Raw genomic sequence first — 17,765 nt, 5'->3', positions numbered from 1 at the left:
GTCTCTCTCTACCAGTGGTTCCTACTGAAGATGTAAACCTTTAACAACAAGTCGCAAATTTTCCAAGTCTCCATTTATTGATTAAAACAACTGAGCACTGTAGTTTTTGCCAAATGCCTCTCAATCACAAGTAAGTTTGTTTATTTGTGGGGGACTATTTTTAACTGTAGATTAATAGACATTTGGTGTGCTAACGAGTGTTTATGACAGCAGAATGGTGTGTCTTGGATTGCCTCACTCATTAACTGCAGTGCCCATGTTCATTAAAATGAAGAAACATATCACTAAGTCAAACAGTGTGGGTCCTTGATGTGTTTTTAACAGTTTTTGGACAACTACAGAGGTCTTTGGCACAGAGAAATATTTGTAGGATCAATTCATTGTTGGTTTTGGTCCTGTCTTGGGATTTGCTGACAATTAATAAAAAGAAAAATCACCCAACATCCTTTAAACATCAGAATCCTAAATCTTATCCTGAGCCGAACTTGAGCCTGACTCTAACCTTATCCCCAAAGCCAAGCCATAACCCTGATATAAGCTCAAATTGGGTCTAACAAAGATTTAAATACAAGAGAACATCTTCACACACAAACACATACACAATGGAAAACACTCAGTCATTTTCTAGCTTTCTAGCTTTTACAAACAGACATTGAGAACCTCCAAAGGAAGGCGCCCAAGAGGCGTCCTGATCAGATGGCCAGACCATCTCAACTGGCTCCTTTCAATGCAGAGGAGCTCAACTTCCGATTCCCTCCGGATGTCTGAGCTCCAAACTGTCCAACTGGTTGGAGGCCCTGGGGTAGACCCAGAACATGCTGGACAGACTATATATCTTATCTGGCCTGGGAATGCCTTGAGGTGCCCCAGGAAGAACTGGAAAGTACTGCTGGGGTGAGGGACATGTGGACTGCCTTGCTTAACCTGCTGCCCCTTGTGATCTGACTCTGGATAAGTGGCAGAAAATGAATGGATGGATGGATTTTATTGACCAGTAGAATATAGTGATTCACTGCCAAGTGCAATATTCTAAAGCATCTTTATATATGAATACAATACTTTCTCTATTCAAAAAGGAACAACACTAGGCCGCACATCCTGTTTGAGGGTGATGGAGGATGGTCAACTTGCCAGAGGAACAGTAAAAATGATCGGCATGGAATAGTAAGTCAAGTATGGTATTTACAGCATGTACATTGGTCCCATTATGTTAGCACAATAGCACTTAGTGTAAAAATTTGAATTATACCATTGGACTGTTCTTTGGAAGACATAATGATTGATAAGTTCCTAACGAGCTATAACCCAGTTGTAGCACAACGTTGTTGTAACAGTGATTAGATTAGGCATGACTAAAAATGCCTAATCACTGATGTGAGAACATCATTAGAGTCCGTTTGTGTATACAGGCAGCGTTTTTTAATATCTGCACTGGGTTCTCTAATGTTTCAACCTGATAAATGATACCAATGGGAAGCATCAACAAGTACTAATACTAAACATTAAAATAGGTCACTTGTATTTGCCTTCCAAAACAACACTAACAACTCCCCCATGGTTAAGGTCCAGAGCTTCCCACTGCATAGTTTGATAGTCACAAGCTGTACACACGTTTTACCCAGTGGAGTCTACGTTAAGTTTAAGTTACTGATTTGATTTTGATTCCGACACCAAAATACTGCACAGCATTTTCCATTATTGTGAAGAAGGATTTTACTGCTCTGGGAAGGTTAGTACAGTGGCACTCGTTTTATGTTTTGTGCATGTTTATGTCACAACAGTCACGAGGTACACTCTAAAAGCATGGCATTCACATAACAGAGTGCCAGTAGTGTTTACTTGTATATTTTCAGTTGGCCAGTGCAGTCCTTTGTGTTCTGTGTCTTAATCATTTTTAATTTAACTTTTAGAGTTACAACAAAGTTGTCATATGCATTGTACACTTAACCATCTACTGTCACAACAATAAGAGGTTGTTTGCTATGAAACTGTTTGTTAACGATTGTTTTAAGACTTTAAACAAACAACCAATTTGGTCATTTTTTTGGTGAAGCCAGTCTAGAAGCCACTGAAGAAAAATAGATGTGTAATTAAAATATATATAAACAGAGCTAATGATTTACACACACACACACACACACACACACACACACACACACACACACACACACACACACACACACACACACACACACACACACACACACACACACACACACACCACACAGAAGCACCACTGGAACTTGGCATTGCGCTAGTACAGCGCTTGCAACCAGACAGTTCGGGGATGCCAGTAACTAATTTTGGCCACCACACGGTGCCAGTTGGCCTGATAATAGTGTGCGTCAGGAGTGAGTTTGTGCTATGAGGTAATATGATGAATGTGAGGTATCCAGCTCAGAGCTACAGTTTGTTTTGCAAGCACAAATTGATGGGAGGAAACTTTGCACAGGAGAGGTACAATAGATCACTATCTTTCCTGGGAAAAAAATGGAGACATCCTATTTTCCCTCTGCCAAGTCAGACGGTCTGTCAGCACTGAAGCTTGTCAGCATGTTTTACAGTCATAATATACTTGACCTCTTCATCTTAGCCATAGATCACCAAGGTAAATTCTGGCAGGTTTGCAGAAGCTAAAATATACATCACAATGAGACATACTTCTCTGTCAAAAAATACAGATAAGGAAAGTTGACGCTGTAAATCAAGATCTCATTGTGGTTCTGGAAGCCGTGATAATGTCAACACAGCATTTTAAAAGTATATTAGATACAAATCAAATGTTGCTGTCACATAATGGCACCAGGGCTCCTATACAGCAAACTAAGTTTGAAGTTGTGGTGATAGTTTGCAGTCACAGAAATATATGTTTTGCTTATTTGATCCATAATGAATGGTGAGATTTCTAACCACCATTATATGAAAAGACAGGCACTGGACAGCAGAATTCAACATCAAAATGCTTTACAATTCTACTTTACAAGTGCAAAACATCAACAAGCTATAACATTTTCATAGCAGCAGCATGTAAATCATATAAATCTCTTACCACTTTTCTCCTCCAGTAGCCACATGTTGCTGAACAGTGTATCCAAACTGGGCTTGTTTAGGGCCTTTGATGATCCTGTGTCTCTTTGTGTCAATATTGAAGCAGTCATGGAGTCCTTGAAGAAGAAAAAAAATTTTCATCAGCACTGGCTAAACAAGAGCTTTAAATTTCTGCCAGTAATGACCTTATGTTCAGTTCCTAGTTCTATAGCATTAGTATGATCTGTTTTCAGTAATGCATGGTGGTATCTTAGCTCAACAGTTTCATGGATGTTTGTACTTAAAGAAAGAGATATTACATTAACACTGATAAGACCTCAGCATCTGGCCTAAGTGCAACAAACAGTGACAAATCATTCTTACTCATCCTTAAAAATATCCATACCCCATCTCATGCCTGTTTGTCTCCCCGAGCCAGTCTAAACGCAGACTTCCCTCATGAGGAAACAAACATTAATTGTAAAAACAGAACAGCTGGGCTGTCTGTCACATTTGACTGATATTCTTCCATCAGACATTCGCAGACCCAGAGTAGTTTTGGTTAAGCAGCATAGTCTCAAAATGACTAATCTGGCATGCGTCATCACAGCATATACATGTAAGAGGCCTACATCAAAGATGTCAGATCTGTTATTTACAATTCAGTGGCGAGGGAGCTGAAAAGGCTCTAGAAAGTTCTTTCCATATGAGGAAATTACAAAAAAACCTGCACTATATCAGTGCCTAATATCTGGCAACTGCAGTAATATGATCAGTAAAGGGACCCAGCAACGGGTTCTGTTTTTCTGTTGCAGTTGAAAGCTGCTGAAGTGTAACCTGACATGTTGTAACAGGGTAAGTAAAAGCTGCTATGGGACCTGATCAAAGTAAATCTGTTCTCCGGATTGTGTACTTGAATTTCTCCTATATCTTGGGACGTCTTACCAGGTGGTAGAAAACAGCAGTGAATGTCTGTTTTCAATTAAAATGCCAGAGAAGGTATTTTTTCAGATTTTGCATGTCACTGAGTTACCCATTATGGCTTATTAATGGTGACAGCATCATTTTGCTTTTAAATTTCCATCAAAAGAGGAGGACTCTGTGTGAGGACATGGAGGTGATGAGATTTTCCTCTTGGCTGAGGAGAAGGGGAAAACAGCGTAATCGTCTACCACTCTCTTCCTCTCGATCCATCTCTCTCCGTTCATCTGTCTTCTACTTAATCTCCTGCTGATCTCTGTTTTCACCGGTTGCCAGACCTATCGTTAGTGCGCCTGTTGATCGGTGTTGTTCCAGTGATGATTCAGCTACTGTAAAGTCAAGGATCATGTTGACCTTTATACAAGAGCGTGTTGATCCTCTAAACACAAAAATACACCATCTTAGTGGATTTGGATTTGGGAACTATCACATTTCAGAACCAAAAAACAAAAAAAAATGCATGAAGAAAAGAGAGTGTGAGGGAATGTGACATATACTTTGTTTAATGAGACAGAGCGGTTTGTTGTTTGGTTTTTGTTGGAGTTGAAGACTATTGTGTAAAAATAAAGTGGTTTCTCACAGTTTGAGCTGCACAGCTGAGAGCACAAAGGCCTTGGCTTTTAAGCACCATAACCCCCCCCCCCCCCCCCCCCCCACCCTCCGCTCCCCTCCCCTTCGTACATCTCTGTGGCTCTTGTTCACACACTGTTGGACTTATTCAATCCTTCGCCCTCACGCTAAATGTCCCCACACTCACAGCACACTCTCCATCTGTGAGGCTCTAGGGTCAAGTCAAGTCAAGTGCGCCTTTTTTCCCTGCGAGGGGAATTTCAGTTAAATGTAAACAACAAAGTGAAAGAATGCTCAACAAAGTTGGAACACATATAAAATTCTAATTAACCACAACAAATAGCAGATGAGATCAAACTGAAGGCAGTTATACTCAGGGTTGTCTTGTAATGATGAGAATCAGGAGTAAAGATGGTTTTTTTTTTGGTTTTTTTTTATTGATTTATAGTGGTCATGGTCTTCAATTGAAAGTTATAAAACTTTTATACAAGTTTGAATATTGTATTAAATATATATTAATAAAGATAGTCTTGGTCTATTACTTACTGTTATGCAGAGAAAACATTTTCATTCATTAGAATTGCTGTCGCCTGCATTGTCTACACTATATAACTGTGTCGCAGATGTTTAATGATGTCCAAAAACTTAGCAGATTCAATGATTTATACCTTTCGCCCACTGTAAAGCTTCAGAGTCTTTTCAAGACACTTTTCAGAAAGTAAAGTAAAGTGTACAGATGGGTCACAAATTACTTGTGATTAATTAATAGCTGATCTACGCAATTTATACAGAGCGTGTAACAGGCAATAACAACCAACATCCAGGACACAACATCCAGCTAAAGGGCAGATGTTGTGTCCTTAAAACACCAGAACCAATCTGAGTATGTTATGGTTCATTTTCACATTATGTACCATGGCATAAATATATGCCATAGTACATTTCAGTTATAGTTCAGGTACAGCTGTAACTCATCTTCATTTTGCTGCATAGCAGACAAGATTTATTTGTTTGGGTGTGCAGTTGTTTGCATTTTGAGATGCAGAAGAGAGGCTGCATATTGAGCAGCTGTTTGCTGTGAGGAAAATGGCCACTCAACAGGAATGTGAAGTTGTCTGCATTCCTCAGATAGTGAATATTTAGGAGAGTTAATAGGTTGTCTAAACAAACAGGAAACAAAATATCTACTCCTGCTGTTCCTTAACAAGTATCTGTAAACCTGGGACTGAAACTGAGGGCTTTTGGACTGCGGGGACTGTCAAAACCATCATGCCACAATTTTACCACAGGACACTGTGCGAGTGGAGTGGCCGCCACACAGTGAATAAGTCATTCATTTTTTACGTGTGCAGGAGTATATCACACCATGATTGGCACAACCATAGACCATTTGTTCTGTTTCATGAAAACCTCCATTAAAATAAATAGCCATCGCTGCCATGCAGGATCTTCATGTAAATATTGACACATTCTCCACATTGGTCATTTCCTGTAGTATGAATGGTTCACATGTTCAGCTGGTCTTTCATCCTGCCACCACACATCCTCCCAAAGTTTCTGTTTATCTAGAGACATAAAAGGGGTGACTGAAAATAGATTGTTGGGAACAGATAGGTGTATGAAAAATAAATAGAAATCAGTAGGTAACTCTCGACAGTTTGGTGCAGCATAAATCGTTTTACAAATGGAGGGCAATGGGCTGTGTCATTCTGAAGTCTCTCCATCATTGTTCAACTGGAGCACAAAAATGTTCTGCTACAGTAGCTGATTTAATACTGTGATGACTTTAAAGCACTGAAAATAAATTTCCCAAGATGCAATCACAGAAAGGCTGAGGTCCAAGACCAAGAAATGAGCAAAAGCTAAGAGTGGGACAGGGAAAAGTGTCAGGGTGAAAGCATGAGAATGGAGGTGATCCAGTTTCCATTTCAGGCTACTAATGTGGCAGAGCAATTTAATATTCCCAGTAATATCAGCAGCTTCTAACGCAACGTCGGAGTCTTGCTGAGTTTCCTGTGTACCGGCTTCCATGCCCAGATAAATAAACCTCAGGCCGGTGGCTGCCGGTGCGACCCACATTAGTCCGCTGCTGCCTTTGGCCCAACACCAAGCTGCAGGAGCTCCACCACAGACCCACTGACAAAAAAAGCAGCCGTGTGGGTGCGTTGTTCAAACTGCTGGCCTGGAGACATCCTCATATCAGACATGCATGATGCAGTAAGATACAGTGTAATGTGGTCTATGAAAACACACTGTACACTGATGTTTCCTCTTCTTTACTGCTTTTTAGTCTATGTTTATAATCAATTTTGGTGTGTGTATGTGAGTGTATAGACACTGCATCATGACTGCATCTGGCTGGTGTTATGGGGCCAGTGGCATGAGTCGTATGAGAGCAGAGTCTCCACATGAAATAAATCTCAAACGCAACAGAATGTGCTGTCCATTGATCCATTCTGAGTTTCCATTACAATGGTTTTCTCTGGAAAGATACTTCAGAGTGGACAATATACTTTCAAACATTTTGGCACCTTATGTCACTCTCGCCCCACGCCAATGTAAATACCCTGAGAGGCACTTGGTATCCAAAACCAGATGTTCCCAATACACAACGGCCAACTGGGCACTGCTTAACAAGCTGTTAACCCTCTGAGCCAACAACAGGCCCACCAGGGAGTCAAACCAAGTCTATGTGGCGGTGCAACATGGGATGTATGCAACCAGCTATCACACACAACTACGTGACAATGTCAAGACATTTGCATGCTTGTTATAACACGATGTGGACTGATTTAGAGGTAGAGCATTAATTGCTATTGAAAAGTTTAGACTTAACTGTAACAGTAAAATTTCAACAGCCTGTAAATTTAAATGAAGTAAAACAAAACCACTCTTGATTAATGAGCTATTTTCTAATCGATCTGACAGTAGTTCAAACAACAAATAGCTTTAATAACTCACTTCAATGAGACACTCTAACATTAACCACCACTGGGATATCTGTTGCTGCCAATATATTTAGTCTCAGTAAATGCCAACAGACAGGACTCACTTTTGAAAACCACAAAGTCAGCTGACACAGCGCAAACATCTGCCAACACGAAAGAAAGAAGAAATCCCTGATTAGTATCCTCCCCAAACTACAATCATCTCACTCTTGGACAAGCTATTATCAATCAAGATATCTTACAAAGAAAACGACAGAGATGTGTGAGGCATGATCTGCTCACAAATTTGTTGGCAGAGGTAAATACCTGCGATCAGTGGAGGTTCCAGGGGGGTTTTGGACTTGGAGAAACTGGTTCTTGTGAACTGAATAATGACGTGTATTTGATTTTATACAACGACCATGGAATTTATGCTTTTTATTTATTTATTTTATAAAAGGGGGCAACAGAAAGCTGGCCTCTAACAAGGGTGATCGCTGTTCATTTCCTGTATCACACTGACAGTTAACTTTGATCTCCTGTATCCATGACCATCCATGGAACCCAAACCAAGAAGTTTTGTAACCTTAACTAAGCTCCCAAAACACATCCTTATCTCCTTAATCATGTAGTTCCACTGCCTAAACCCAACCAAACCTTAACCATAGTGAACACTATCTCCCGCAATGAGCTGGTGAAAACAGTAGAGTATTGAGCAGGAAAGCAAAACAGACCTACAAGCAGAGTGATTATTGGACTTACATTTGTCAGGGGCCAGAATAATCACTTCAAATTGAATTCAAATGTTGCTCCATGCTAGCCAGAGCAACTGTATGAGGTGAGATTGTGTGAGGAAAGTTTGTCTGTCAGTTTGCTCTTGAGTTCTTCTGGCCCTTAGAGGCCAAAAACTGTAAATGCAGCTGGTATATTGAGGCAGAGCAGCTCGATATATATAAAGCTTTGTGCTATGGTATCAATTAACTCAGTGGTGAAACAGAGCTAAGTTTGGGTTATGCTGACTAGAAAAAAATGTTATAAGTGGATGATGATGCAAACACAGGCTCCAAAATTTCCTTTGGGAAGTGGCCATGATGTAATTGCGACCATTCACTTTTCTCATCGGGAGGTTTACTCATTGGGAAATAATAGACTTGGCCTCTACATTTATTATCAGAACACCTCATAGTGTACTATTGTTTACTTAATCCAGTCAGAATCTGGCATACTGCAACTTTTGTCTTAATGGACCATAGATTTTTGTATTTCAGAGTGCCTGCAATAATAGCTAATTTCTTATGATTAACAGTTTAGTGTTGTCACTGTCATTTTCAGTGCACTCTTCAACTTCTACATTAATATGGAAGTCACAGCGGGCACTCGTCACGACAGCTTTATAATCCTGCCGGAGTAGTGCTTTTGAGGACATGTGCCTTATAAGATCTGGTGAATGTATGAAAAAAAGTTCTATGGGGCAAAAAATAAAGTTAGGTTTTTACTTAGATCTCAGATAGCAGTTTTTTGAGGCACAGTATACCGGCTGTTTCCATCACATATAGGCGTGTAATCGAAAGGACTGATAACACTTTCTCATGGGAAAGACTTTTGGACCCCACTAAATATGAGATAGTCTTACTCAAAGTTGACTGGATGGGATCATTGGTCCAAAAAGTCCCAGGATTTCACAGAAACAGCACAAATAGCGGACCAAAGTGCAACCTCCTTCTTATGCGCCTGTCAAAACATCTCCCACCACAGCCAGCATCAAGTCTGTCTTCGCAGACTCCAGCTACAAGGTCAGTGTCTCCCTCACTGCGTGGCATCCCTCCAAAACTTAGTTCCAACGAATTCCAAAATAAAACCAAATATTTACAATAGAGATTTCCTCGTCTCCACTCCTTAGTTTTGTATTATTTACCAAACCAAATAAAAGATTGATGAATTTCTTCTTCTGAGAAATTCCAAATTCTTGTAGACCCTCTTCTTTAGTATGACCCTCGGAGTGATGCAGCATAAGTGAGTGAATAATGCTTACATGCAGCCATGGTGACAACATGCACAGTATTTTATGGAAACGTTGGCCAACACACAGTGTGTTAAAACACTGTGGTTACAGTTCACAGTGTTCACAGCTCAAAATCTAACCATATAGAGATTTCTACTGTGGCACTGCACCCGCTGCTTAACTTTTTATTGAATATTTAAACTGAACAATGCATTAGTTTTAATTAGCTTTCCTTGCACATGCAGAAATGTGTGATTCATACTGAATCTTTGAAAAGAATACAGAAATGTGCCTCTCAAACCTTTTATTCACTCTCTGTCTCTCTCTCTTTTCATCCTGTCTAGATGTGTTACTGTTATAGTGATTTCACTGGTAATTGACCACAGTTCTGGCTCAGCACCAACAACTCTCCAGTCACTGGAAACTTGACTGTGAAAAGATAGCATCAACTTTCCTTTGAGAGAACATGCCTGCTTCCAGTGAGACACAGAGCACCTCTGTAGACTTGAGGGGGGACAACATATCCTTCAGTAAAGCCACATAGCTGCTTTGCTGTCTCTTACCATAAGACTGAGCCAGGATGTCAGGTTAGGATGACATTCACAGACAGCCATCTATTCACCTAAGATATTCTGATATTATATATAGAATATGTGTGTATGTTTGAATTTTAAATTAAGTAAGAAATTCAATGTTGAAATGCAAAAAAAAAAGTTGTCTAATGTTGCTTTTTTGCAGACCTGCTATTTATGTCAAACCTTTAAAACCAACTGAGTCAAAGTTTCCTGTGTCTGTTGGAACGGGTCAGAGTATAACTAACAATTAAAGTGCCATTATTATCTACTGCAAAGCTACATGAAGAAAAAAAGAAGGTCAGATTCATAAAACAGCACAACACAAGCATGTAAGGATGAATACAGTTCACACACACACACACACACACACACAGAAATACCTGAACAGTAACACACACAGATAAACACCTTTCACTCACCTAACTGCTGGCTGCAGATCCAGAGCAGGAGGAAGCAGTAGTACTCCATATGTTTGCCGGTGCAAGAGTGCATGTGTGTGTGTATGTGTGTGTTTGTGTGTGTGTGTGAACTGCTGCAAATGTGTAAGTGGTGGGCTGAGGCAAAGAGACCCAGCGCCAGGCACAGTTAAAGATCCCACTCTGATTGACTCTAAGTCTAAGTTAAAGCGCTGCATATATCTTGGGGAAGTAGGAGGGGACTGTCGAAGAAGAAGAAGGAGGTCCACTCTGACACAGCAGGCAGAAATACTCTGTCTCTCACACACTCATTCAGCTCAGTGGGACTGAGAATGACAGACGGTGAAAGACTGTGAATCCTGTGCGAAAGGCACAGTGGACATGTTTTAAAAACATGTTAAAGTGGAACAAATTAAATAAGAATTGGTGAATTAAAGCCAAACTGTAAACTTTGGCTGGGCACATCAGCTGACTTTATGAAATGAGTTAAGTAACTTAACAGAAAACTCTGATATTTAATTAACGTAAAGAGGCAGGCAGACACTAGACACTAACCACATTGTTAGAGTCGCCATAATTTCAAAACATATTTGGAAATGTCAAAAAAAAAAAAAGGAAATCTAAAAAAAGAAACATGCAGTAGATCAGTACCACCACCAATCTTTTCTTCATAACAGAATGGATTGGACTCGAGCTACGCACCACAAATGCTATCATCATGGCACAACCACAAACTAACCAGTGTATTAACGGTGGAACGCAATTGTGGGGTTTGTATGTTACCTCATACCCGTGCAGTTGAACCATCCAGTCCTAACTACAGAATGTATAATGATCCCGCTTACGTAATAAGACACAGTTTGTGTACATTAGCGCTCCTGAAATCCATTTGTGGTCACCTGGTAGGTCTCCAATTCACCACTTAACTACTGTACGTCACACAAATGCACATCTTTGCTTTACATAGGCCTAATTTTCATTTTGGTTTGGAAAATTATTTTTATACAGGCAATGATTGTAGACTATGTTTGAACACATCAACACCTGTGTTTACTTAATAAGCCACATAAGTAGCCATATGTTTGGATGGTACCCCAATATGTGAAGCAGTGGTCTAATGTCAAATGGGTGGCAAATGTTCCACTGATACACAGACAAAGCCAGGATTATTATGCTAATTTAATTATTTTGTGTTTTGGACTGATATTAATAAACTATTTTATGGACATATTTGTTCATGTTTTTTCACCTCTGTTGTATTGTGTCATTAAGGTGCAATACAATACCAGGCAAAATACAATTTAAAGCTGTGATCTTTTTATATTGGTAATGGATAGAATGACTAGGTGTACTGAGCAAGGCATCACTCATAGTGACGGACACACCCAGTGTGCAAGATAAAACACTGTTCGTGTAACACATAGATTATATTTCTGACATTGTCTCCAGTGGAAGTTGAACAACATGATCAGTCAGCAACATACTGTAACTTATCAATCATTATTCTGGTCTTGATGCTGGTGGTGGTGGTAATCGTTCTTAGAATCAGCATCAGGAGCTTGAAGCAGTCTGCTAATTTGGGTACTGGGTATATTTATACTGGGTATATTTATTTGTGCTTGGCCAGTGTGTGGGTACATGGGAAGAAGTGCCTTACATTTATTGCATAAAGTGAACTAGGAGGGTATTGCGTCTTGGAGTTAAAATGACAGGATGCTACTGGTTAATTGGAAAATATACTGTCAGAATCAAGAGGTGAGGCTTTACAGAGGTCTAAGGGAGTAGGAATAAGTAGCCTTCAAAAGTAGGTGTCTTCTATCATCTCTCCACACATACAGTATCCCGAGCAGACAGAGCCCATGTGAGACTATGAAGTGCCTGTGAAACTCATCACTGAGGTAATCCATGAAGAGTTTGTCACATATCCAGATCTGATATCCACCCTGTGAGCAGCTGTCTATCTGAAAATCTGTCAAACTGACAAATATACATCCCAGGGTCTAACAAACAACTCTCTAACTTAGTCTGCAGTCACAGCTCCTTTTTCCTTTCAACACAGAGCGACCACAGATCACACAAATCAAGCCGGCGTTTGTGCTTAAATGACTCAGGATAACCGAGCCTTTCAAAGAAGGACTTGCTTTCATTAAAGGTGCTTAAAAACTCATTGGATTTTTTTCCCCCTTCATCACTTCTCCTCAGCAGACTGCTGGCCCCTTTGTTTCTTTCAAGTCAGGAAATTAAGCCCTGTGCCTACTGCTGGTGCCTGAAAATGTCCACATAGCACTACTGATATACATCAACGGGCAGGGTTCTTGAAATGAGTTACTGCGTTAGGTGAGTGAAAGTAAGTGATATTCCAACGTCAGATACGGTGCAAATGTCTGCATTTGACATTAGGACTTCTCCGCTGTCTTAAACTATAAAAACATCAACATGACACTGGCATTGTGCTGTGCTTCCTGCTGACATTGTATTGTTTTAAAGCAAAAGTAGCTCTGCAGGGTATACTGGGTTACATCATGAAAACACAGTAATTTCCCCAAACAGACTAACAAGACAATACAACAGAGATGTTTTAAGAGGCAGCATTCCTTGCTCATCATAATCTATTGGAAAAAAAACATCCTCAAATTGGAAGGGAAATCAAGACGTTAAAGGGTTTTGGCAGTCATTATAGCATAAAAAAAAAAGTTATCCATAAACATGAAAAGTTTCATAACAAGAATTGTTTCATCCAGTACTGTGGGAACATACTCATAACTCAAGAATCTCCCACTGTCAGCTTGTAAGACAAATGATAGATCAGAGAGGAGCCTACAATTAAGATTAAGGTCTGGTGCTCTGAATGAAGGCAGTGTGCCAGTGCAGTTAAGCAGTTGGGCTCTTTTTGTCAATGTTTCAAGACCAGAGGGGGGTGGGGGGCGCAATTCTCCCCAATGCTTTGCTGCTAACCAAAATTGCCATGTAGATATTTAGCTCACTGTCAGTAAAAAGGGACTAGTGTTAGGGCGACCAGAGCTGAACTAAACGGAGTGTGAAAAATTAGGTTTTGAAATCCTATTCTTTTTCCCTCCTCCAGACCATATAAGCCGTACAGAGTCCCACTGTGAAGTGCAGCCTGGAATCAATACTGAACAGGAGCTGCACATACATCACCTTTTTAGGGCCCTTTCCAACACCACGCCACAACTGCAAGCAATTACCTCAATCACCCCAGGATTATCTGTTTTTGTGCGATATATGGCTGTCTCCTCGGGCTAGAGCAGGAGCTTTGGCCAGACACAGGACACGTCTTCTGGGATCAAACATAAAGAAGCAAATAGCCAGCCCCCCCTCAGAGTTCAGACTGTAGAGACTCCTGTAGAGTCTCTACAGCCTGTCTCCTGTAGAGACCCACCATCAACCACCCATCATATTGTAGTCAAGTTTGAGACCTCTAAGCCTGGTCTCTGGGGCTTTTATTCCACTGCTTCAGAACTGCTTCTGCATTAGTTCAGCAGCTAAGGTAAGATTTGAATAGTGCAGGTTTTTGAAAGGCCAAGCTTTATTTAAATCTGAACTTACTCACATTTGATTAAGTGCTTCTGCAATTTTACCCATCACTGAGTGGAGATTAGTTGATTTTTGACCACAAGGGGGCAGAAAAAAAACAAAAACATAAATCCAAGCTTGACAAATGGACATCTACCATCACATTCCCAGCTTTTGAAGTTGTCGCTGTTTGTGTTAGCAAACAGTGGCCTACTTTCAAATCTGGAAAACATGGATGATCTGACAATCTGAAAAAGGTATAGTCAGTTTGACAGCCCCTCAGTGCATGTCATTTTAAATCAAAATCCAAAGTTTTCCAACAACTTAAGTGCAATTAAAATACAAAACTAAACAATTCATCACCTCCAGTTTTATCCACAGAAAAATTACACAAACTCAAACAGAGATGTCTATCCCCCCCCCCCCCCGAGCTAAAAACATTTCTCTCCCTAACCCTGAACCTGCCAAATAATTAATGCTGCACAGTAGATCTAAAGCCAAGTAGCCTTTCAAGGGCTTTTCAGTTTTCTTGTGAATGGGGAAAACCACATCTCTCTCTTGTCCGCTTCTCTTTCAGATCACTTTCTGTCTCAGAGGATGGACTTCCTCAAAAGTGCATGAGATCTAAAGCAACAAAACAATGCAAGGAAGTGTTCACCGCTTGACTCATATCAATGAGCCAACTGCAAGGGAGATACTGAATGTCCCATATGCAGTCTTTATGTCCATAGTACCACATCCAGCTGTCAGAAGTCATCTCCAGTTCTCTGTTACTGTCTGAGATACTGCTTGGAAATTGTTCTTCAAACATTCAGCTGTACATGCTGAAGCTTATTGCCCGTGGAGATGTTACTTTCCACAAATCACAGCCAAGTAAGGCAGGGGCAGGATGAAACAATGAATGGTTTTTATAGCAGCAGAGAACACATTCAAAGTCCTCCAAGGAGCTTTCGAAACATGTTGCCGTTCCAGCCGCTCGTTTTTGGCCCTGTAGTATCTGCTGTGAGGACGGCAGGGAGAGATCACGGCACAGTTCCAGCAAGTAGCCCTGCACAAAGCATTAACCTGGAGAAAGCGTTGGGAGGTCATGTGCAGGAAGCTCTTGCAGAGCTCTCTGTCGAGCATTATGTGCTGTAGAACACATGAACCAAACAAAACCACATCTATTATCCACATATAAAAAACCCAAAACGGAGTAGTTTGTCAGTCTAAAATCACAGGTTAACATTTATGTATTCTGATGAAAGTGTATATCTGATATACATGTTTTTTCCACTAACTTTAATGGAAAACAGGCCAAGTAGACAAATATTAAGAGACAGGAGAAAGTCAGGTCTGATAATGAAGCAAAAATACCAAAGTATTCTATTACAAGTAAAAGGCCTGCTTTCAAAATGTAATCGTAGTGTTGGAATTAAGAAAAATTATCAATACATTAATGAGTAAGCAGCACTTTACTATCCTAGATGGCAAAGGTGGGACAGCTTATAACAACGTTACACATGGCAAAGCATTAAATCTGTCAATATACATTTTTTTTTTCCATTTTAGTATACTAACCAGTAGCATGGTAAAATGATAAACATGGTAAAATGACAAGAATGATTTTTCCCCTTTGAACTGTTTGTGAAATAAAAAACAGAAAGTTGCACATGTATAAACTGTATTCATGAGTTTATTAATTATGATTTAAAGATTTAAATCCACATCTTTTGTTTCACTAAATGTATTAAATCATCTCTCTGGAATGAGAGGAGAGGGTCAACCAGTGTTTAAGCAATACAAATCAAAGTCATGCATGTGGATTTGGATGAAGAGAACTTGAGTGACAGAATGCAGGCCCAGAGGAATTCAGTGGTTTTTAGGCCGCCATGCAAAAATCCTGTTACTCTACAGAATGCAGACTGTTTTTTTATTATGATTTTTTGGGGTTCCAGTGTATTTTGAAGCTTTTCTTTCATGCTTTCGTGTTACAGTATGTTATGAGTATGCATGAGGCTCAAGAAGATTCCTCTGTTGGAAAGTGATGTGTATACTTCACCTATGAGCAAGATTATACTGTGATGAGTAAACAAACATAGCAAGGATCTCTTTCTCTCTCTTTTTCTGTCTCTATGTGTGTGTTAAGCTGAAATAGTCTTCACTTCGGTTGTTCTTTATTTGTTCTGTGAATGTTTTCTACAGATGGCATCTAGAATAAACAGTCTATCATAGATGTAAACTCAACCTGAGATCTATGGTTTTAAGCTTCAAAGACTGTCTACCCACGTAGCTGAAGTGGAAATGCGTAATACATCCCACATATCATTACGAGTTGCAAGTCACTGTGGTATCTTTGGGAACTGCAAATGGGAAATACAGAGTTATATGCTGGGCTTCTGTTAATTTGGGGGTAAATAAGCAGAGCTGGTTGAAAAATAGGCATCTGACCAACTGTTCTGTATTTCCATCATTCAATTTCTTTGCCTAATTCCAGGCCCTCGAGAGCTGAAGTCTGTCCCAAGATGCATTAGGTAGAAGGCAGGAAGTAACCATAAACAAGTTCAGCAGGCTTGTCACGAATAGCAACCAGAACTATGTATTTGGGTAAATATTATCTCACAAAATGTGCTGACTTTGTACTGTGTAACCTGTAGAGAATTTTGGTGTTTCCACAGTCGCTTCCATTCAGGTAGAGAATTTCTAGAGCCAGCATTTAGTGGTCATTAGAAGACCTGCATCATAAGGTACTTTTAAAGGTAATTTCATGTTGGTCAGCAACTGACTCACAAGAAAAACATGTATTTTCACGGTGCATACATGGAGAAATCTCTTCATAATTGAGCACTGGATTAAAAAATGAAATTAGATAAAAGGTCTATTATAAAATCCTAAATCATTGTGACCATTGTGTTTAAAAATGTGACCATTGTGTTTAAAAACTACCTGTCCAGTCAAAAGGAGAGTTAAAAGAGGGAGAGACTGGACTTAGGTTTGTCAGGTGGGAGGAAACTTGACTCCAAATGCATGCGAATGTTGTTAACAAAATTAAAAAAAAAAAAAAAAAACACTACTAACAATACCTGTATGTTGCTGCAGAACAAAAATTTGGTTGATGTATCTACAGTTTGTCTGGAGATGTAAATTCATCAGTCTGAGAGTGAACCAGTCATCACAGGAATCGTGAATCTACGAAGAGTTCAAAGAAATGGTTTTTCACCAATGTTCATCTTAACTCACATCACTGCTCAGCTCTGTCTTACGAGTGACTTTCCCAAAGAGAAAAAAACAATTATTTGGTAACTGATACAATCTCATTAGTAGTTGAATACCTATGGAAAATCTCAATATATAGTAAAAATGAACATATTAAAGAGCCACGTACAGAAAATGAGAGAAGTAAATGTTTCTGTCTGAGCTTGGGTGAGTCATTCTAACTTTTCCAGATCTCTGGCAGAGTATTGTGCAGGTTGAGTTGTGCCAGTAGCAATAGTGGGAAACAGACTAATGTGGAAACTAAAGCCACACGCCACAAGATGGACGACAATGGAACGCCGCAAAGCTCACACATCCAGATTCAGGGCAAAGCCATGTCTCTCGACACCCAGCTTAAACACAAAGCCTCGGTGCCCATATGAAATTACTTCCATGAACGTAGTAATGTGCTATATGTCAGTAAGGATTTTTCCCGGTCTGCTCCCTGATAATGGAAAGATACAGTGCTTAATGTAGGACAGTCATAGATATATAATAT

At 39.9% G+C, this 17,765-nt stretch overlaps 1 protein-coding gene across 1 annotated transcript in view; it reads right to left on the bottom strand.

Moving 5' to 3' along the window:
• The window catches only part of itga11a (integrin, alpha 11a), a 37,022-nt gene extending 33,833 nt beyond the window's left edge, over nucleotides 1–3,189 (bottom strand). The window contains exon 1 of the mRNA XM_041035165.1: nucleotides 3,050–3,189. Within this exon, the coding sequence (XP_040891099.1) occupies nucleotides 3,050–3,189 (140 nt within the window). The remainder of the gene's footprint in view (nucleotides 1–3,049) is intronic.
• Between the last annotated feature and the right edge of the window lie 14,576 nt (nucleotides 3,190–17,765).

The sequence above is a fragment of the Toxotes jaculatrix genome, chromosome 1 (assembly GCF_017976425.1).
Source record: "Toxotes jaculatrix isolate fToxJac2 chromosome 1, fToxJac2.pri, whole genome shotgun sequence".
Lineage (NCBI taxonomy): Eukaryota > Metazoa > Chordata > Actinopteri > Toxotidae > Toxotes > Toxotes jaculatrix.
This window is presented reverse-complemented; position numbering and strand designations above follow the sequence as displayed.